Raw genomic sequence first — 23,667 nt, 5'->3', positions numbered from 1 at the left:
CAAGAAAATTCTTTCATTTTTGTTTTGATGATGTTTTGATATATTTAAATAAGCTTAAAGCATAGTGAAAACATTCCCAGGGTTGTTTTTTGTTTTGTTTTGTTTTTTTTTCCCGGTGGGTAAGGAAAAGAGTCATATCCATGACTTCAGTTGCTTTGACATTAGGGTCCCCTTTGAAATGTGCCCTCTGCCGGGCCCTGGTGAGGAAGTGCTGATTGACTCTGTAAAGTACGAAGCGGTTATGATCTTAACAGCTGCTTGATGCAAACCTTTAGTGCCTATCGTAGTAACAGTCCATCATACGCATTTGTTTAAATACTATTCTAGAAATTGAAAAGAAATTTAGGGAAGTACATGTTAGTGGTAAGATGAAAAAGAAAATGTTTTTAGTATTAAGAAATGCCATTTGCTCATCCAGATTATCTTAGTTTCCTTACATTTAGATTAGGATTTTTAGTGGTAAAACGTGTTGTGTCCCTGTTGTTGGGGTGGCATGTGGCGGTGCTGAGCTGCGCCGGACACAGGCCGTCCAGGAGGATGAGACATGGGGCTTCACCCTCGCTCTCACTACACGGTCTGTGCTCACGGGAGGTCATTTATAACCTCCTTAGGCTCAGATTCCACATCTGTACCACGGAGGATATAGAGCAAGAAGCTTTCTGAGATTTTTTACATTTCCTAGTCTGAGTGCCATAAATTTAAATGAACTCTTCTTTTCTTTCTGTAACTTCTATGTATGAGAACATGCTTATGTTCTGAAGCTGATCTGTTTTACTTTGTGGCCCGGCTATTGTGGGAGTCATGGTTTTAGGCTCCTTTTCTGAGTTAGAGAAAATTCTGATTGTTAGCACAAAGGATTAGACGATCAGCTCATTTTCTTGAGGCAAAAGTCCGATGTTTTTATCATTCCCATTTGGTGTTCATGAGCATGAACACGGAAGGCTTCTGCCTTATGTTTTTAACATTGTTTTAGTTATGTGTTTCTCATGATACTTCCCCATCTTGCTTTGATTGCTGAGTATTTTCATTTTCTTCTGTGATTATTTTGGGCTTTCTTTACGTTTCAGTCTACTTTCCAAGATATTAAGTTACCAAAGGCTTTTCATTTTGCATCTCTACTGTTACTTTGATGCAATAAAGGGGACTTCTATTTAAACTTCATCGAATTTTGGCTTGATTCTTGAATAGTATTATTGGAAATCATCCTTATTGCCTTTTGGCATTCAATTAGGTTAGCTTACGTACTTTCATTTGACACAGTTCCTTAAGAGGCAATAATCCTGATGGTTTCTGCTCCTTTCATGCAAGGCTTTTTTGATCTTCATGTTTGTCTTTGGTTCATTTGCCTGCAACATGTATTTGCCTTCTGGTATCACTTTGTATTTCCTCAGTTTTCCTTAATTTACACTGCTCTGTATCGCTAGTGTTTTTATGTTTGCAATCCCATCCCTTGTTTACTCTTTTCAGTTTGAAATTGCATTCAATTTTGCTTGAGGTATTTTGTGTGTTTCTGTCACCGGAATGTAACATTGTAATCTATGTTTATTACAAAGCCTGAGTCTGCTAATGACCTCTCATACCAAGAAAGCAGTAAATCATTCCTACATTAACACTCTGTTTTCATATACGTACTCCTCATCTTAGTATTCTGTGTATTTCAGTTATGACATCTATCCTCAATAGGGACTCAATAGAGTAGAAGTAGAATTCTGAAAGTCATACCTTCTTCATGGCCTTTATCTCGGTGAATTCCAGTTTGTTAGATCATGGCCTCTGTGGAGACCGGTTGCATGTGTCAGATAGCTTTCCTTCCAGTGCCTAGCACAGGACCCGGAGGGCTCAGTGAGTAAATGAGAGGAGACAACATGCAAAAACAAATCATCCCTTTCCTAGACTCAGCAAAGACAACTAGGATGTGCCTTGAGTTCCTAAGGACAACAACTGTCATTAAAAGTTAAATTTGCCATTGAATTGAGAACAGAAATGTTAGATTCAGGCACAATAATAAACTATTAATGTATTTTGAAAGTGATGTTTGCACAACCAGCAGTGTTTCTAAATCTCTTTTAACATGAATAGAATTCATAAAGTCGCCATCCTTTGCCCAATATTCTGATTGAACTTGAAGTGCTTAGAGACACTCATGCTCCTAGTATCAGCAGACGTGGAGTGAAAGAAACGTGGTAAGTTTCCTTTTCTGAGTGTGAAGTTGGGGAAAGGAATTAAATAATGAATAGCACCTGTTGCAAGATGCCCACGTGTCTTTCATTGATTTGCAAAGATTAAATCAAAGTGTTCCTTCCATATGTGTGTGGAGGAGAAACATCTGACACTTAAAGTAGCAAACAGTAACACATTAAGAGTGTATTTCCTGTGAAGCTGAGTTGATTGGGGAAAAGGGGAGGTTTGATCACTAGGAAAGACATAAATGTGGCTATGGCTTATGCACCAAGTGAGAAAACTTTGGAAGAGTTTTGTAAATTGTAAAGTGGCACACATGTAAAGGAGAGAATAGGCATTCTTGGTGTTTTTTTTTATATTGTTGAACAATCACAGTAGAATTGGAAGTAGTAGTTTTTATTTTTTTATGGCTCAAAATTGATGTCCAGGTTGGATAGTACACATGCATATTTATGTATCTGCCTTATATATAAAACAGGATTGTCATACCATTTTTTTCTGTAGACATGGATTTACCCGCTTTCCCCAACTTCCTGTTTCATCCAGGTGCCCACATCCTTCTGCCCCCAGCCCCAGGCTAGTAGATCATGGGAATTGGATCCTGACTTGAACAGGAAGTACTTAACATTTTCATGGACTGACACTGCTGGCTGATGTACTGAACTTCTGCATTTTGTTTGTTTACTATCTCCTGTTGCCCAGGCTTGTTGTCATGGTGCTTCTCTTGTGGCCAGATCCCCTGCTCCTAATTGCCCAGTCTTTTCCTTAAGATATTGCTGATCTGCCCATGCCACACATTTCAGACTTTCTTTCTGGTTCTTGATCTTTATCTTTTACCTTATTCCCGATCCATGTGTACTGAAATTGTTGTTTACAAGTCTGTCTCTTAAGATCTAGGATCTTACCTATGTCCTGTCTAAATGTCCTTGTAATAGTGTGCCTTTGATCACAATGACCTGTTGCTTACCTCCCTACGCTACCTGATTGTGACTCTAGACATTCACTTAGCCACTTACCTTGAACTTGGAGCTTGGGTTCTGTGAGACCCAGATAGTTCTTTACATTCACTTCCCTACATTTCTCTATTTTCAAATCATGTCAGGGACACACTGAGTCAATTTCATATATGTGTATTGGTTGAAAAAAAATTACCTTCTTGTTCAGAAATGTAAACAACACTTAGATATATCTGTATGTGATATTTATGTGGCTTGTCACTAAGGGTGTCTAATGTAAAACTATATTTTGGAACTCCTTGTGGATTGATGATATTCCCAAAGAGTTGAATTGATTAGCACAAGAGAAAATAGCACGAATATGTAGTCCAGCTTTACGTCTTTAAAAATACACTATATATATTTATTCAATAAGTATTTACAGAATACCCTCTGCAATGGCGTTATGAGCATTTCTCTTATTTTACCTGAATGAAGAATCTTCCTGTGTAAGATTGATTCATACAATATTTGCAGTTTTATTCACCAAGGAAAATGGGGATTTGCTTTTAGCTGACTTTTTAGTCATGGCATAATTTATTTCCAAAAGTTAGATTTGATGATATGGTTTACCTAAATGGAAACAGTGTTCCTGTACACCTGCTATTCTTAATTCTTTATTGCTTTCATCTTCTCAAACTACTGCCCCACATTATATAGTGCTTGTCAGGAAACTACAAATGTATCCATACTGTACATTCCTTTTTGGGGGGGAAGTGGGGGGAGAAGGGGAGTAGTGTGTGTGTGTGTGTGCGCACATGTGTGTGTGTGTGTGTGGTGTGTGTGGTGTGTAGACACAGATATATACCCTATGGATTTTGTGCCATGAAAATATTATTAAAGACTGTGTAATTTGGGGCAGAAATTATTTCTTTTTCCCTTAATGACAATCCCACTTATATTTGTGGTTTGATTTACAATGATAGGTCAGAGAGTTTATCCTTGGCTTAAGTAGCTAAAAATTATAAACAAATCAGAGAAAAAAATGCACAAGTTGAAATTCAGATCTAGATGTAGGTATAAATTGGCTAGATTATTCTGAGGCAAAATAACAGATATTCTTAAATCTATATATCTATTCAAATCAGAGAACATTCACAAACCAGTTAGCTTTGAAATCAGAATATACTGCTTTTCTGGATAATAATTTAAAATATAATGAATTTTGTGTTTTTTCAATAATTAGGAACTCCAGAATTCCAAAACAGTATTTTAGAAGTTCTTACTTGAGACAACTAAGCCAAATATATAAGTATATATATCTATGTTTATATATATATGCATGCATAGTTTTAAAGAGTACATAATCTGTATGTTTTGTTTTGCAGTCAGTGGGTAATTAGAAATCTTTAAATATTCAATTTATATTTGATTAAAGCAACATTATAAACATGACTGCTTAAGTTTAGGGAAAAATGCTTAAATAATCTCTTGGATTTCATTGTATTGCTAAATTCTTAGCATGTCTGTGGGAAAAGAGCTTGTCACTATTCTGATGCTGACTTGGGGGTGTAACATCTTCAGCTGTGTTCTACAAAATGATTTTGAAAATTGTTAGGAGACATCATCATGGGTGTCTTCGTTGCTCAGTGGGAAAGTGGTTGGAGTCATATTTAGGAGCCGGAATTGAACACAGACTTGAAATTATTCATGCAGTATAAGTTGACTGAATGACAATTGCTCTGGGTAAAATAGGATAGCATTGGCAATGGGAAAAAGAAACAAAGATTAAACACACACATCAGAGACTTATCAGATGCTAAAATGACACTAAAAATAAATCTAAAAGCCATTGCTCCAGAAGTGATTCTACTCTTTGGGATTTGAGCTTGCTTTTCCAAAAATAAATGAATCATTCTCACTATAATTTCTTCCAGAGGTGGTCTGGCACACCTCTGGCACAGACATAAACTTCTTATGGGGTTGACATTCCAAAGTTTACCACAAAAAAAGGCCAACGACAAACAGAGTAGCCCCGGTGGGCATGGCCAGCCTGAGTGTGCGTCTCCGGAAGCCTGAGCGTGGCCTTACCTCCCTCTCACTCCCATCTGCCCCCCAGCAGGAGTGAACGGTTGACTGCAGGCACTTCCAGCATCTGAATGCGTCCTCACTGCTCCTGGAAGCCTCCTGCTCTCCAGACCATAGGGCTCTGTCATGTTCCTGAACCTCACAATGGTTACTTGGAGGTTAACTTCATACTGTCTTGTCACTACTTCCATGATTATTTTGCTGTGGTATAGTCAAGCGTTTGGGTTCTGCAGTCAGAATCCTGGCTCCTATCTAGCTCTGGTATTTTTGACAAAGTTAGGGAATATCGCTAACCTTCAGTCTCCATCTATAAAAACTGCAGATTTACCATCTATAAAACGGTGACAATTGCACCAGTTTATGTATGTGACACGTTAAGCACAGGACCTGATACACTATAAGTAGGGAGACCGACTATCCCAATTTGCCAAAAACTAAAGGAGTTCCTGGGAAGCAGAACGTTCAGTTCTGAGACTGGGAAAGTGCTGAGCAAACTGGGTTGGTCCCCCTAGTTGTAAGCATGTCATTTACATTGTTCAAATTTTAGTGTGTTCACATCTTGTATTCCTTGGGAAGCAGAATCCTGTGTTTGCTCTTTCCCCCACTAAGTCTCACAGGGCACATACCTAAGTACTGAAGTATTTTCATGTGTAATGCATTTTCTTAAAAGAGGTTTGCAATACTGTATAGTGATAAAACCTATCCAAAATTAGAAAATTAAAACAGAGACAACAGGGGGATCTAGAAGGAGAAAATTGTTAGGAATATAGCAATAGTTGTGTTCCATGTTAGCCTCCAAATGATTCTCCAGGAAGCTTTCTGTTGATTCAGAGATCTCAGAATTCCAAGTTGCTTGTTGAGTCCCAGATTTAAACATTTGCCTCCAAAAATATTAGAAACAAATCATTGGACAGGGCATGTGTTAGCTTTTTCCAACTGCTATAACAGAGTACCAAAGACTGTGTGCTTATAAACAACTGAAATCTATTCCTCATCGTTCTGGAGGCTAGAAGTCTGAGATCCGGGTACCAGCATGGTCGGGTCTGCTGAGGCCCCTCTTCCGGATGCCTGACTATTGTCTTCTCCTTGTGCCCTCACATGATGGCCTAATTTCATAAGGGCACTAATCTCATTCATGAGGGTTCCACCCTCATGACCCAATCACCTCCCAAAGGGCCCATCTCCAAATACCATTAAATTGGGTGTTAGGTTGCAACATATTAATTTGGGGTGGAGGAATGACACAAATATTCCATCCCATTTGAGGGAAAGAGAGGGAATTTGGGAATAGCATAAATAGGGCCACACGTGCTCCTAAATTTGTGTCAGGTAGGGGAGAAGGAATCCAACAGTAGTACAATGGTTTATCACCCTGGCTAACCATTTGATTCACTTGGAAATTTAAAAAATAAAACACCAGTGTCCAGTTCCTCCATTCCCACTACAGAGATTCTGATTTTCTGGGTCTAGGGATGTGGACGGAATATGGTTTTAAAAGATCCACAGTGAATTTAATATGCAGCCAGGGTGGAAATCACTGCATCTGATTCCTCCTCAGTCTCTTTTCTTCCACAGTTCATGCCTCCTGCCTGAGCTCAGAATTGAACATATGAAAGAGTAGTGATTTTTTTTACATATGATTTTCAACATTTGAGCATATATGACAGTGATGGTTATGCATGTCTTTAAAACTTGTTGTTTTAACTCAGTTGTAGATAATTTCTTTTCTATGTTCATGGTTTATTAAGTAGCAAGCCTGCTTCTTAGGCAGCTGTCTATTCACAGCTTATCATTAAAAACCAACAATTCCAAACCCAGAGGTAACCTGGCTTGTTTCTGCTTTCTGCAGGGAAGGAAAAGAATTTTCTAAACTGCTAGGAATTCTCTTAGATTAAAGGATAGCATTTTGCTGCTGGATTAGGCATAAATGTTGTTGGCTTTAGTACCCACCTTGGTTTGTGAAGAGGATCAGATGCTGTGAGGACTGGGGTTTTGACACGGAACTCTGCGTGGCATGTGTGAATGGGTCCACATCATGGGCCCATTATATTACCTATTACTCCACCAGGTGCTCATGGCCCGGATGGGATCTAGTTAGGACCTCCTCAGTATTTATTATTTTGTTCAAAATTAGCAGCATTTTAATACTTTATCTTTTATATTTGTTTTCTTTCAGTTTAGCAATCCCCCTGTAATAGTCTACATAGAAATTCTTTGTCCTAAAAAAACCCCACAAAACCCTTTGTCTTTGATAAAATTGTAGTCAAGTGTTAGGAAATATGACCGTACTTTTATTGCATCCTGTATTCTTTATGGGAAAACTTCTGGTGATTTTCTCTTTATTTTGGAGTTTTCAAGAAGAAAATCCCCCAGATTATTTTCTCTGTTTGTGTTAAGCCTATAGATAGCCATTGTGTCTTCCCCCATCCTCACCAAAATTCACATGTTGAAATCTAATTCCCAGTGTAATGTTATTGGGAAAGGGGCCTTTGGAAGGTGATTAGGTCATGTATGGAGCCCTCATGAATGGGATTTAGCGCCCTTATGAAAGAGACTTCATAGAACTCCTTTGTCCCCTTCTGCCACATAAGGACACAGAGATTTAAATCAGGAAGCCGGGGCTCACCAGATGCTGATCCTGCTGTCCCCTTAATTTTGGACTTCCCAGTCTGTAGAATTGTGAGGCATAAATGTTTATTGTTTAAGCCACCCAGTCTGTGGAATTTTGTTATAGCAGCCCCAATAGGCCAAGACATCAATATAGCACTATTTTTATTTTTTGCATTTGGAGTTTGGCCACCTACTGTTACCCTATAGTATTAGTGCAGTTTTTAAAATCTCCACCTCATCTTTAATGACTGGAGACCTTTGTGGTGTCACAGTGCAGAGGTCACGTACTGCCTTCCTGCGTAATCTGTCAGCTGTTGTATTTTTATTCTGAAAAGTGGGAATGTACCTGATAACTAGGAGTCTACTTCTTTCACCTACTCTTGGCACTTCCTCCAAAGTGGACTTCTTTTTGGGTCTTTTCTCCTTTTATTGTTGATACATTTTTGGGGTGTTCATTTAACTTTAATCTTTGTATATTTGCATGTATTTCCTCATTTTTTTCATTTTCAGATTTGTGAAGCTTTATAAAAACTTTCTCTGTTTTCTGACCTTCATGTCTACTTACTTCTTTTCTTTTGTTAATCCTCACCCAAGGATATTTTTCTATTGATTTTTAGAGAGAGTAGAAGGGAGGGGGAGAGATACACAGAGAGAAACATCGATGTGAAAGAGACACAGCAATTGGTTGCCTCCCGCACGTGCCCTGACCGGGGCCAGTGATGAAGCCTGCAACCAAGGTTTGTGCCCTTGCTGGAATCAGACCCGGCACTCTTCAGTCCGCAGGCTGATGCTCTAGCCACTGCGCCAAATCGGCCCGGGCCTCTTATTTCTTTATCTTGGTTTTATCTACCATCATAAGACTAAACCATAAATAGAAAATATTGGTCGTGGCTGATTGTGGAGGAGCTTTATTGCACAGGGGAATTTGGTTTATAAGCTCTACAGGACACTCCAAATCCACCCTGAGATCCTTGGAGCTTTTGCCAGCTCCCAGATCCCTGGTCAGTAAACCTCACCAATGTGAAATGGAAGGGAGTCACACTTTTGTGTTTTATGTTGCCCTTAGGGTAATGAGAGCTAGTGTGTTGCGACTTTTATGTTATTGAAATAAAAAGCCCTCAAACTCAAAACTCTTGGGCTGTAAGATGATCGTGTCTTTATCATCATCCCTGTGTACCAGTGCCTGTGGGACCTGACCACTCGTTAATAAAGAGGGCGCTGTGTTTTTCTTTTTCCTAAGAAGTCCTTGCTTGTTGTGACGTTAGCCTAACATCTAGCTTTTGCACACTTTGAATTTCGTATTTTCATGGAAGAAATCTCCCAACTCACATGGACGATCTTTTAACCAAATAAACCCAATTTCCAAAGCCATTGCTTCCAATTTCCTTTTGCTTGTTTTGCTTTTCTAAAAAGCATTTGTGTAATGAAACACAATAAAAAGCAATGCCTGTGCCTCTTTTTATGTATTTTTAGTTGCATTTATTGGGATGGCATTGGTTAGTAAAATTACATAGGTTTCAAGTGTACAACTCTTATAATACATCATCTGTATATTGTATTGTGTTCATGACCCAAAGTCAAGTTTCTTTCCATCACCATTTGTTCCCTTTTACCCTGTGCCTCTTTTTAAATTGGCATTTGCTTTTAGTAAGTTGATTTATCTGGGCTCTCAGTTATGTTTTCATAGCCCTCATAGGAGCTTCCTAATAGCTCTTTCACTCTACCAGGTAAAAAGTAGATATCAAAGTTCAATTACCCCAAAGGAACTTGCATTAAATAATGCAGCCAGAGAGGGAAATGGAAATAATCAACAAAAGCGTGAAGAGAAACCATAAGGACTAGATAGATTGATTATATTTATTCCAAGGTTTCTTATTCTACTCTTTCTCTCCTGCTCTCTCAAACCCAGGCATATTTAGGAAAAATACTTTACCTTTTTAAAAAATATTTTTATTGATTTCAGAGAAGAAGGGAGAGGGAGAGAGAGATAGAAACATCAATGATGAGAGAGAATCATTGATCGGTTGCATCCTGCACACCTCCTACTGGGGATCAAGCCTACAACCCTGGCATGTGCCCTGACAGGAATGGAACTGTGACCTCCTGGTTCATAGGTTGACACTCAACCACTGAGCCACATTGGCTGGGCACAAATACATTACTTTTATTTCCTGGTATTTGACAATAACAAAAGGTTCCTTTAAGGTCAAACTTGAGCAATTGAGTAGGCATGAATATACTTGATTTTTAAAAGCCAATATTAGAGAATACTGTTAAACAACATTCTTGAATTGTTAGTACTGATGGGCTCTAACTGGGATTAGGTACAAACTAACTAAGCATAAACACATTACAGCATCTGAGATAGTATATTTAATGTTGTGTTTTTTTAACTGTCTCTTCCTGTTTTTCCCCCAAAATATTTTGAGATGGTTGTACTTAACTTTGTACATAAAAATTTAAAGGACATAATTAAATAGTGTAACAAAGGTTTAAAAGTTTAATTTTTATTTTAAGTAAGTTCGCAGTGTTATTTATTTAACCTTACTTAGTATTTACAAGTTCATTAAAATAATAATTAATGAAATGACTTGTGTAATGGATAAAAACCTCTTCAGAAGTGCCAGTCTGGAATATGCAATTGGAATTATTGACTAATATATTTAACTGGAAATGCCCTAAGTATCCAGAGTCATTTCTTTAATTGGGCAAAGGGCAGATGTCCAGGGCCATCGCTGCTCTAGAAGGGCAATGGTTTTTGTTGGTCCTGGCATGCCTCGAAAATAGTGAATAGTGATGACTGTTAACATTTGTGGAGGTTTAGTAAGTAACAGGCAATGCAGTAAGCCCTGTGCACACATGAACTCACTTAGTAAATATTTGCTGAGAGTCAAGTGAATAAATGGTCAATGTGTCCAGCTTCCAACACACAGAAAAGGTTCTTTGACTCAACTAATTAGGTGGCCTAAATATTTATGGGGATTTCATTATTTTTCTTCATGAGTGAATTTGACAATATCTTTGACATCTCTTGACATTAAATATTTAAATTGAGTTGATAATGTTAAAAAGTGCTATTTTCTGAAGTATTTGAAGTTGTTTAATGTTTTAATAACTTTATAATGTACTATAAATCCAAACAAATATCTTGGCAATTTCTCTTTGATGCCATATCTAGACATTAAATCAGGACAATTTTGTAACAACACTATAATATGAATTAATTCAAGAACTATTTTAAAAAATCCCCATTCAACCTAATGTCATTATCATCAGGAGAACACATTAATGTTTTGTAATTTTCTGATGATTAAATTTCTTTAAAGTTTGATATTCTCATATATCATTAGAATCAATGTGCCACTTATAAAACATTAATTATTCATAACACCCAAGAATTACATCTGATTTATTCTTTTATTATAAACACTGACCTGAATAATCAACACATAATAATTACTTTATCTACTCAACCTAATTGAACAAAAATGGGAACCTGTTATGGATTTTTATAGCACATGTATTTCATAAGTTTTACTAATGTATCATATAATTAATTCAAAACGTAGTGAAGGGCATGTTACTAAAATGCCCTCATGTGAAGCCCATATTTCTGCTTACCAATACTGAAAAGTACTTCCAGAGAAACACACAAGCATATGTCTACTGATTTTGTGGGGTTTTATCTAGCTTCTCTGTTGATTTCTCTAGAATCCAGTGTTCTTCAAAGCAGAAACTATGTCTTTTGAATGTCATGATTAGTGGTGAGAACAGCACAAATTAAGTAAATACTATTTTGATGGTATTCTTTTTAATATAGTGGCACAATGTTTATGACATTCTTTCAGTAGTTTGGTTTCTCATGCTCTTGCAACAGCTTCAGTTGATTGACTTACAATCAACTGACTACAATCAACTGACTTACAGCAAAATAAAATGGAAAATTCACATATTCTAAGTAAAGGTTTATTTTAATGGTGTAGACTTATTACTGCTAAACAAGCATATGTTGCTAAACATACGCTGTGCTTATCATCTTTGTAAAGGTAACATTCAGCTGTATGTCTTGAAATCTGCAGAGCATCCTCTTATGTGTGAAGTATACAGTGAAAACATTTATACTTTGTCATTGGTTTGACAATCCAATGAAATTTCTTTAAATATCTTTTTTTAAAAAAAATCTAAGAGGATCACATGGCCAAGTGAAAATATAATATTGTTAAGAGGTTATGGGAAATTCATTTTTTTTGTATTTGTGTTATTTTAGTATAGCAACTGCAATGGAGTTATAGAAATATTTCTAATATAGTTAACTGCATGTTTAACTGATTCCCTATATATGTCCTTAATTACTGAATTTATGCTAACCTAGAGATTGCTTATACCATCACTACCCAAATGTCACATTGTACTGAAAAATGGCATTTTGTTTCAGAAGATGCTAGCAAAGCATGAAATCACTTGAGGGGGTGGGAAGGGGTTTTGAGATTTGCTTTAAGGAATCTGTGTGTGTGTATTTAATGTGCAGCACCTGTTCTTCCTGGAGCCTACCAGCAGAGCCATTCCCAAGGCTACGGGTACATGCACCAGACCAGCCTGTCATCCATGAGGTCAATGCAGCATTCACCAAATCTAGTAAGTGTGGGTTTAAAGTGTTTCTTTTTGCCCAGTGTTCCCGTTTCATCTCCAAAATATAAATATGCATGGAAAAATAATTTTTATTTATTTTATATTTTAACATTTATCATTTATTAACATATAGTTGTTATACAATATTGTCTTAGTTTCAGGTGTACAACATAGTGATTTGACATTTACTTACTTTACATTGTGATCACCACACAGTAGGTCTAGTAAGCATCCATCACTATACAAAGTTACTGTGGTATTATTGACTAGCTTCCCTGGGCTGTACATTATGTCTCCATGACTTCCTTGTTTTATAACTGGAAGTTTGTGCCTCTCATCCCCCTTCACCTTTTTCACTCACTCCCTCCACCCTTCTTCTCCTCTGGCACCATCAGTTTGCTCTCTGTTATCTATGAGGCTCTTTTGTTTTGTTTGTTCATTTGGGTTTTTTTGTTTGTTTGTTTTTTTGATTCCACATATAAGCAAAATTATACACTATTTATCTTTTTCATGTCTGACATTTTCACTTAACATAATATCCTCTTGGCCAAAACCGGTTTGGCTCAGTGGATAGAGCGTCGGCCTGCGGACTGAAAGGTCCCGGGTTCGATTCCGGTCAAGGGCATGTACCTGGGTTGCGGGCACATCCCCGTGGGAGATGTGCAGGAGGCAGCTGGTCGATGTTTCTCTCCCATCGATGTTTCTAACTATCTATCTCTCTCCCTTCCTCTCTGTAAAAAATCAATAAAATATATTTAAAAAAAAAAACAAAAACAAAAAACAAAAACATAATATCCTCTAAGCCATTTGTTATTGCAAATGGCAAAATTTCATTCTTTTTATGGCTGCATAATATTCCATTGTATATATGTACCACTTCTTTATCTGTTCATCTGTCAATGGGCATGTACATTTCCAAATAAAGGATGATGTGCTGTCATTGGTACAACACTTTTGAAGGAAGCAAAAGACTTATAGAGATATACTATTGAGAAGGGAATGTATGATGTGGAAACATGTAAACAATGAAACACAAAGATTCTACTAGTGCAATACCCTAATTGTTATTTTATTATTGGTGTTAGCCAGTTATGATCTTCAGTCATGTCTGTAAAGCATAAATATTTGGTCATACTAACTAATTAATCTGGACATTAATCAAAATGGCCACTAAAACCTAAATGACAGGGCCAACATGTCTTTGAATCCTCCCATTGGAAACATTGAAGCATTAATTCATTAAATAAATGTCAAGTTTGGGAGCGCTGTTCAGGTCATGTTTGTGTCAAGTGTGACATCTCATGCTGAAATTGCTTCTCCGAGCAACTGACGCAGTCACGTGGCCCTTTGAGAACTTAGAAACAGGTGCCCCGCACCAACCCCCGCAGTTTGAAATTTATCTTTAGTTGCTCTAAAATTCTTTGTGTCTCAGTCAGTTTCCTCAGTGTATGAATTCATTTGATTTTGGGATCATCTGATGTTAATATTAACTAAACTCTTGGCCTTAAATGAAAACAAGTATGGTAAAACTCAATTTATATTTTGAATATTAATCACTTATCAGAGATATTATTTATAAATATTTTATCCCATTCAGTAAGCTGCCTATTCGTTTTAATGCTGATTTATTTGCTGTGCAGAAGCTTTTTAGTTCAATGTAGTCCCATTCATTTTTGCTTCTGTTGCCTTTGCTTTTGGTGTCAAATAAAAAAATCATCGCCAAGACCAACATTTTTTTTTTTTGGAATTTTATTATTTCACTTCTTACATTCGTATCTTTAATCCATTGTGAGTTAATTTTTTGTGTATTGTGTAAAATAGTGGCCCAGTTTTATTCTTTTGCATGTGGCTGTCCAGGGTTTCCAAGACCTTTTATTGAAGAGATTGTCCTTTCCGCATTGTCCATTCATGGGTCCTTTGTCATAAATTAATTGACCGTATATGTATAGGTTTATTTCTGAGCTCTCTATCCTGTTCCATTGGTTTATGCCAGTACTATACTGTATTGATGATATAGTTTTATAACATAGTTTGAAGTGAGGAAGTAAACATGTTCCTCATTATAATAAAGATTTAGTTATATGTACCCTAATATTTAGAACATGTATATGCTAAATTTCTACCAAAAGCCAAAAAATTTCTACAAAAGCCAAAAAATTAGTATATTATTGATTTTTTCTTCTATTTGTTTTGTATATTTTTAAGAGGAAACAAACATTCTAAATACTTGCTTAAGAAAAGTTTATTCCTCTGCCAGGGGCCAGTTGTTGTGACTTGGCAGTGACATGGATCTGCCTGCCACTGTGGCAGGTTTTATTCTCTGAGGACTGTGGACTAGGGGAGAATCTATGTCACCTGATGTCTCTGAGGTTAGCCGAACCTGGGGGGAGTTGGGCTTCACTACTTTAAAGCTTACTTTTTGACAGGCCAGCACTTGTATTCAGTGGCTTGTTCTATCCCCGTGCTGGCCCCCAAATGTTAGCTTTTTGCTAGCCTAGTAAACCTGAGATGAGCAGTTAGGACACTAGACTCTGGTGTACCACTCTCCGGAAATAAATGTACTTGGAAACATTCCTAACAGTTGCTTTATGAGTGGGCTGGTTGGTTGGGATTGGCGTTTGTGGCCATGACTATATTGGTATTCATAGTGACCCCGTCTTTCTTTTCTCAGAGGACCTACCGAGCCATGTACGATTACAGTGCCCAGGATGAAGATGAAGTCTCCTTCAGGGACGGCGACTACATTGTCAACGTGCAGCCCATCGATGACGGCTGGATGTACGGCACGGTGCAGAGAACTGGGAAAACCGGGATGCTCCCAGCAAATTACATTGAGTTTGTGAATTAATTATTTCCCCTTGCCCTTTGAGCTTTACTCTAATGTATACTAAACCTAGTCTTTTTAAAAGATAGAAGACACTTTTGAGACAACTTGGCAGTTATTTTACAATAATTTACCCTTACTTTGACAATTAGACACACAGGTACCAGGAGGAAGGAATGATTTCTGGGCTGAGAACAGCAGCATTTTCAGTAGTTCCTGTAAACAAAATAATTAGGTCTGGAGACCTGGTGCTGCTAATTGTATTACTGGTTTTTTTTTGATTGGCTACTGAACCCTTCTGGGGAGATGTATTTTTGTAGACTTTAATAGAGATGTTGATTGTCTTGTAAATGTAACACGTATATGAGACTTCTTAGCTGTCACTTTGGAATCACCAGAAGCCAATTCTCTTAATTCAGCAACACAGCCAATAATTTAAAAACCGTGTAGCTTTGGAGTCATTAGGCAATTTCCAATTCCAGTGAAAATCATCTAGTATAATAAAGTAAGCAATGGCAAAATGACAGTTTTGTTAAAATTATATCGAGTGGTGGCCTTAGGGACCTAGAAACTTCTACTGAACAAAGAAATTTTTTGTTTCCTTGGCCAACTTGGGTCTATTTATTTCTTATTTGTACCAAGACATATCCTACTCTCCACTTACATTCTATGGACCCACACGTATGCTTGGCTCCACAGAATGTCAGGACCAAATAACTTCATAGCTACTCTGCAAAGGGCAGATTTAAGGCCATCTATATGATTTCCCTAATAGCCTTTACCCTGTTGCATGACATGTAGGTTCAAGCTTCTGTAACATAGGCAGCTGCACTGCCCATTACTCCTACTAGATCTAAAAGTGTGGCTGATATCTAAAAGCCTTTCCTCTAGTTGTCAGCTCATCAGAAAAACATAATTTGAAAAGTTGCTTGAGATTCTCCTGCATTGCACTCTAGTTTTGAAGGATGTACACTTTAGGAAATAGATGTATACTCTCGTAAATAAGTGATTTAGGTGTTTATTGAACAGCTTTCATTAACTTAATGCTGCTGCTGATTTAAAAGTTAAGAAAACTTAACAGGAGCCAATGGCAAAGTGGGATAGGAAGTGTGCTAGAGAACACCAGTGAACAAAAAGTGACCGACCCAATCTACAGAGAGAGAGAGAGAGAGAGAGAGAGAGAGAGAGAGAGAGAGAGAGAGGATCTGGTTTCTTGTTTTGGAAAAGGTTTTCAAATTCTGGAATGGAAATGTAGCCGCTGAAACCAGTAAAAGAAAAGACTTTCTTGTCACTTTCTGCTTTTTACTTCCTAAATCACATTCAGGGGGTGAGATAGGAATGTCATCAGAGATTTTAGGTCCAGGCACAGGTTGTTCACTGAAAATGGAATTGTTGTCAGATTTTGATTTTTCAAACGAGTGACCTTGCAGTTTCTTTCTGGATTCACAGCCATGACTGCAGCCTTTGCCTGTGGGTTGTGACTTTCACCTGAGTCCACAGTCAAGATCACCTGAGATTAACATCCATCAGCAACTGTGTTTTTCTGATTGTGTCATTTATTGGGACCTGCAACAGGGTAGCATTCATGTAGGATCTGACTCTATAGTTGAGGTGAAGCTGAAAAAGCTAAGTCTCAAAAATGTAGTAAAATGTATGGGTTGGGGATATCTCCTTATACCTTTTAATCAAAGAAATTAACAAAATATATTTTATTGAAATGTTTATCAATCCAAAGGCAAACATTAATTTATTAACACCTTTGAAAGCTTAGCTAATACTTTTAAAAATCTATAGTTTCATCTTATCTAGCTAAAAGAGTAAATAGAATAAAATTTATTGCACGCAAGCTTCATCTGCATGACACTGACATAAAATTGAAGAGAGACAAAATTCAGGCAAATAACTAGAGACTTTTTTTGAGTGAGCTTTATGGAATAGGCAGTTTGACTGATTTTCTGTCATTGAAATGACCGGTCATGATTAGTTTGATTAAACCCCATATCAGTTTTGATGTCCTGTACACAAACCTACAAACACAAACTTAATTTGCAGTATTCTTGCAAAAATTTATGTGCATTAAAAGTGAGGGAAATGAGCTTGCTCAGTTTTATTATACCATTAAGTAAATATTTACGTTTCACCCAGACTTTTTTTCACGATTATAAAAAAGGAGTCGTTGTTGATTAAATTTTGCAGACCAAATGTAGGACAGGTACAATTTTTGATAAATAGCACATTTATAGGGAACTCAAAGAAAACTGACTTAAAATGATAAGGATAATGGGGAAAAGTTACCATAAAGTAGCAGCTTGATATTTCATTGTTTTTCTCATCCACTGATTGCAAAATCGGGTTCATTGAATGTAAAAGTCAATACTTGGGGAATAATTCTCCTAAATTGTAAGTTTTGCATAATGTTTGCATAATAAGATGTTTCTGCTTCCCGCCTTTAGGAATTCAGATCTGATCAGAATTTAACGAGAGGGAGGTTATTTTCCAGTAAAGACTGAGGGAGAACAAGATGTCACATGCTTCTGGCACTCTCACTTGATAGTGGTGTCATTGTCACTAAAGCTTGTCAGGATATTAAGCATCTCAGCAGAAATATAGGAATTATGTGTATTAATACCAAAGTGCTATTTTACAGAATCATTTTCAAAGCTACATCGCTGAATAGCTTTTCCTCTTTCAACACGGTACCTGCCCAGCTTCAGTTTGGCAAGAGGTATCATACATAACGCTGACAGCTAAGCAAGGGTCTAAGAAATGAGCCTTTTTACAAATCAAGTTACAGAAGAGTGGGTGCCCAAGCACCGAGAGCACGCACCTGCTTTCCTAAGCCCATGTCCTCCAGCCTGACAAAAGCACAAGGAGCGATGTGATAGACTTTTCAAGTTTTCGGAAACCAAGCTGTATGCGGATCACACCTCTCTGGAGAAAAGCAGTTTTTGTAGCAAGTGTTTTTATGAATTCTTAGTCTCCAAGGAAGCTTTCTATCTCTCACCTGTGGCAAAATGACTTCTTTGTGTCTTCTTGTAATCTCACATTAGCATTTATCTGGCTGCCAGATGTCCCTGCATCTTCTCAGGCCTCCCCCCACCTCCAGACACCGCCCAGCAATATGCAAGCACAATTTCCAAGAGCACCTTGTGTGAAGAGGGATGAGACCAGACCAGCCCCTCCCTTGCCACTAGAGTCATTGCTTGAAGATGGTAAAGATGCGGTTTTGCCCGTTTTGCCACAGTCTTTTTTTCCTTATCGTCTCTGTGTTGAGCTCTACAACACTTTGGGGGTTGGGAAGCCAACTTTTCTAAAACAGTGGACGTTGAAGAGGTGTATTTTTTTTTTAATTTGTTCAACTCCAGTGGAATGTTTTTAATGAAAAGACAGAGACAATGTGTGTGATCCTTTAATAACACATCTCTATATAAAGTAGATATAGTTTATACCAAAATTATAATATAGATATATACAAAAATAGGTGCCTTTTTGATTACCCTTGTTTGTCCACTATTGTCTGGGAAAGAAAAGCAAGCTTCTGCTTATCCTATAGTAATATTTTATTACACATGATTGGTATTTTTGTGGTGGGGAAGTAAGATGCTCCTGACAGGTATGAAGGGTGATAGTTGATTATTTTACTTCTAAAGGTTTAGGAATTTAGAAAATACTGACCCTTTCCACCAATTTTTGAACGGTTCTTTGTAGATTTATATATAGTTGAGCTGCATAAACATTAATTTTAGGCTTGAGATATGAAATACCTATATTATGAGGCTGAATTCATTACACAAGATGAAATTCACTTCACAAATTCATTATATCTTAGCTATTTGCTTCTGATCATCTAAAAGTGGCTGGAGTGTGCTTGTTTTGGGTAACGTGACATGGTGCTGAGAAAGCTTTAGTTAAGGAAGAAGCTATGTAAACAAATGATAAATGAAAGTCTCCTTCTCAAGTATTCCTTGCCCATTAGGTCCTTCCCAGGCCACTGTCAACTATCGATGATCCAAAACTCATGACATTGTATAATGCTTCTGTGGTCATCATTCCAGGATGCTTAGGATCCTGGAGTCCACAAGCCTGGAAGAGTCCCCAGGGCAAATCTCATCCCCAGTTGTCCATGTTACTTTAGTGTATTCATGGAAATTCCACATGTTTTTGGTGTTAGATATATGGTATTCAGTTTGCATAGTGTATACTTCTTTGTAATCCAGTGCTATTAAGAATGCTTTACTTAAAGGAAAAAAAGAAATCTGCATTATAGTCCCATTCTTCAGTGTCCACACAATGAATGGCTGAGCATCTTAGAAGCAGCAGCCAGTGTGTTACAGGCATGGCGTGGAACAGTTTGGTCTTTGACTTGTGATAAAAGTGCAAAATTGAATCACTGTGCAGTTTGGCTTTTATTTGCTTCAAAATGTGTAGAATTGTGGTTGATTAATTTGCAAGATTTTACTAACTTTGAGAGCTTACAGTTTTGAAGGAAACAATGTTTTTAAAATGAAGGGGCTCACAGAAGAAACAACCCAGTGTTACTAATATAATCTGGCTTTTGTCATGCAAATTGTTAACACCAGCTATTAAAATATATTTTAGTAGAAATGCTTTAATTCATGTTTTTTTCCTCTACACTGTGAATCTTGAAGCCTTGATGGACTAGAGCAACATCATGCTGCCCAAAGGACTCACCTATGCAAACCAGTTCACATGTTAGTGGGTGTCACAGTAATCGGGTAATAAGGCATTATTTCCCCTGCATAATGTACAGCGGCATTGAAATAACACATTACGCCTAATGTCATGTATGTAGGGTGTAGTCACTCACAAACCCTTCAGGCTACCAGAGTCATTAGTATTATTATTTGTTTAAAGGCAAATCGCTGAATTATCTATTAGAACTACTGACCGATGTAATAACAAGAATGACGGATGGATGTGTCAGCCATGGCTGCTGTGTGGTCACTGCAGGTGTCCTCCAGGGACAGAACTATGTTCTCAGATGCACTTTCTTCAGGGTATTGTTTTTCTGTGTCTTCTTTCTGTATTTGTAAAACGTTAGAACGCTTTAATTTCCTATCTACAACTTGGTTTGCTTAAATAAATGCGGGATATAAAAAATGGTTCCACTTCTTGGTTCTGACCTTGGTTTCTTGGAGCATGGGTGATTAAACTTTGGTTTCTTGGAGCATGGGTCATTGATAATACCCTAGGTTTTAGGTTTATCGTGACAACGAACATCAAATCTCATCAAAGGAATATGTTGGCTTCAGTGCACTCGCATTGGTGAGTCATTCAAAATGAGTCTTCCTCTCCCAGTAGGCTTAGTTTTAGATGATAGAAATATTATGCTTCTTAACGCTCAGTATCTTTCTGATTTTATATCAAAATATCACAATGGTACTTCATTGTAGTTCACTTCTTTCAAGATTAAATTCCTCATATGTCCTCAGTAATACAATTTTAATTTTCTTGAATTTGTCAGATGAAAGAAACAGTTTGGAGCAAAGAATTAAAAAAATGCACAAATTTAGTACATGAAACGGGAAGATGCTGTAATTTTTTAGCTAAGAATCACTCATAACCATAGAACACAATTGCTTTTTTCCCCCCTAATTTTCCCATAGTTGGAAAAAGCGAGTTAGTCCCTATTTTTATCCTCATAAAATCTGTTGAGACTAGAACCTTACCTTTTGTATATTATTTTGTAAAAGTTCATTTTTGATGGTGCATTAGCTTTCCTATTTATGAACTGATAAACATTGCAGCTGACACATTTAGGACACTTGCTGATAGAATAAACACTTCTTTCTAATCTTGAACTTTGTGGGTTTTTATATTCCAAAAGTATGAAATGAATATTTGTATGAATGATAGTAGTTATCAAACATACTGATGACATTTCAAATTACAAAGTAACTTATTTATTTGAATAATTTACTATCTTTTCCTATCTCCAAAATTTTTCCCCCTTCCATGATAATAAACTTCCTTTTTGGAACCCAAGCCACAGATAAATAAATAACCCAGCAAGATAGTTTTCTAAACTAAACTAATTTAGATTTAGAATATACCATGCTGATAATTTTATTAACTTAAAAATCTATGAAGATAAGTAATTGAAGACATACATGATCACCAGAAGCCTACTAAAATAACTTTAAAAAATATTCAGACTTAAAAACTAGATAAAAGGGAAGTTTTGTTCCCTTCTTTATGTAATTTGCTTCTCCTACACAGGGTTGAATAAGAGTTTTGTGATGGCAGAAAACCGGATATGGCCCAAGTGGGAAAACTTCATCTACTTTCTACAGTTCTGAACAAAATTCTCAGGCCCTTGTCTATTATATTTATTTGTATTTGGGCACAGCAGAGTTCGAATGAAAAACAGGATGAAAAAATAGATTAAAAAGGTAAAAAGTCAATATTAGAACAGAGGGCCCAGTTACTGATTTTGTGTTTATACCATGGCATTTAGATCTTTTCCACTTTTCACTTTTCTTTTTTTAGTAGCAAACATGAAAGAGGATAGTAGAGTAAAATAGAGAAAGCAAAGTCTGAATTCCAGTTATTCCACTGGAAAAAATAAGGCACTTTGCTGCACCTCAAATTTAGTTATTAAGTGGTTCTGTCAGTGAACTAGTTTCTTGTTCTTGACCCTAGTTTCTTGTTATTTTCTTTTCCCAGAGGTTTGCTATCCAAGGCCATGAGGCCCAAATTAACTTTATTTTTCTTTGTCATCCCTCTGGTGACAGCTGGCTGGATCCAGGTGACTGTTTTTTAGATTTACCCGGTACCTTTGTTGGGGGCTGCACAAGAACGTTGCCTAACAGGGATGATGGTGACTCAACCTGGTCTGAAGACCTGAGTTCACAAGACAGAGCAAGGTAGCTCACTGGTTGTATTAGTAAAAGCTGAAAGACATAGGAAAAGAAGAAGGAAGTCAGGAGTAAGTATGATGTGAGTGAGCAGAAAGCATGAGTAAGAGCAAGTCACGAGATGGGGAAATCTATTTAGAATAGACGGAGTAAAAAGTAAAGTAGATGGTCAAAAGTGGCAGGAACCGCTAAACACAGGAGGAAATGGATTCTTGTTATGGTGGCTCCTGTGTTAGGCAGCCCCGATGCCACCTGCCCAGGGTGTGCCCACACTCCATGTCAGATGCAAAGTCGTCCTGCTGACTCTGTGAGGCCACCTCCTCTTGACAAGGTACACATTTCATGAATGATGGGAAGATCTGCACCCAAACAAAACAGTCAAATGTGATTGAAATGTCAATATATTATTACAGTTCAAATGTTCCAAAGATGTCTTAAGTTTCCTTTTATGATATATTATACTTTATATATCTTACTGAAAATCACTTTAGTTAGAAATTGTTTCCCTGAGCCCTATAAAGAGTATGCATAATTAATATCAAACAAATTTAACTTCAACCAGTATGAATGTAGAAAGAAAGGATTGAGGGTTGAGAGAAATCTTCTCATGATCTCTAAATGACTGGCAAAGAACAGGGCAGTGACTGGGGCCACCTTGCTCAGTGACATGGGCACTGGTATTCCCGGTATGAAAGCTGAATTGTTTTTGCATAGCTTTCATAAATACCTATTTTTTCCAGGCTTACTCAGTGATAGTTCTTGATTAAGGTGGATGAAGCAGTAACTGTTGTTAATTCGTTGATCAAATATTTACTCTGTGTATATGTGATTCAAGGAACAGAATATAGGAAATTTCCTCATAAAGCCTTAATATACTGGTAGGGGGAGACGGATATTAAGCAATTAAGGATATGCATTCATACACTATGTACACGTGTGTATACTTACAGAAGGAATTGCTTACTTGCAGTTTAAGAGGTGTTCTGAAAGGGAAGCCTGTTGTGCCCCGAGTCCTTGTAACTGAGAAGGCAGTGAGCTGTGGACTTGGAGGAAGAGCATGGAAGGCCTCTTTGAGGAGATGCTGTTTGAACTGAGCTCTGAAAGCTGCCCTAGGTGCAACTTCTGTCCATCTGAACGTTAGACACGTGGGGAAACTGAGTCACTGGCAGCTAGTAGTAGAAATAATCCTCTCCACTACCAAATTTTAATTTAAGTAGTAAGGGCAGGTTTTCATATTTTTAATAAATCCTTTACAGATAAATATCAGATTATGCACATACACAAATGTATGTGTATGCACTACCCTTCTATTATTCTAATTATGACTTACTCCCCTGTAAAAAATTCAGCAGGTTTCAAAGAGTTCATTGTGTAAACAAAGTTTTACAGATGTGGAATACTTCACTTCCTTTTTTGGATAATTGGTTATTGCGTAGGCTTTCCTGTGTCCTTATTTCGTCCCTGAATGTTTTTGGAAAGTATGTGCTCATGGGTGTTTATGCCATACAGTGTGTGGCAGAAC

The 23,667-nt window shown here is 37.2% G+C and overlaps 1 protein-coding gene across 7 annotated transcripts in view; it reads left to right on the top strand.

Annotated features, from left to right (window-relative positions):
* NEBL (nebulette) overlaps nucleotides 1-20,396 on the top strand; it is a 370,452-nt gene extending 350,056 nt beyond the window's left edge. For all 7 annotated transcript variants that reach the window (XM_070432628.1, XM_070432639.1, XM_070432591.1 and 4 more), the window contains 2 exons: nucleotides 12,343-12,449; nucleotides 15,115-20,396. In XM_070432628.1, coding sequence (XP_070288729.1) covers nucleotides 12,343-12,449; nucleotides 15,115-15,291 — 284 coding nt within the window. In that variant the 3' untranslated portion in view covers nucleotides 15,292-20,396. The remainder of the gene's footprint in view (nucleotides 1-12,342; nucleotides 12,450-15,114) is intronic.
* Nucleotides 20,397-23,667: the final 3,271 nt, after the last annotated feature.

This window comes from Myotis yumanensis, unplaced genomic scaffold (genome assembly GCF_028538775.1).
Source record: "Myotis yumanensis isolate MYYU_CA2020_CCGP unplaced genomic scaffold, mMyoYum1.0.hap1 SCAF_1, whole genome shotgun sequence".
NCBI lineage: Eukaryota > Metazoa > Chordata > Mammalia > Chiroptera > Vespertilionidae > Myotis > Myotis yumanensis.
This window is presented reverse-complemented; position numbering and strand designations above follow the sequence as displayed.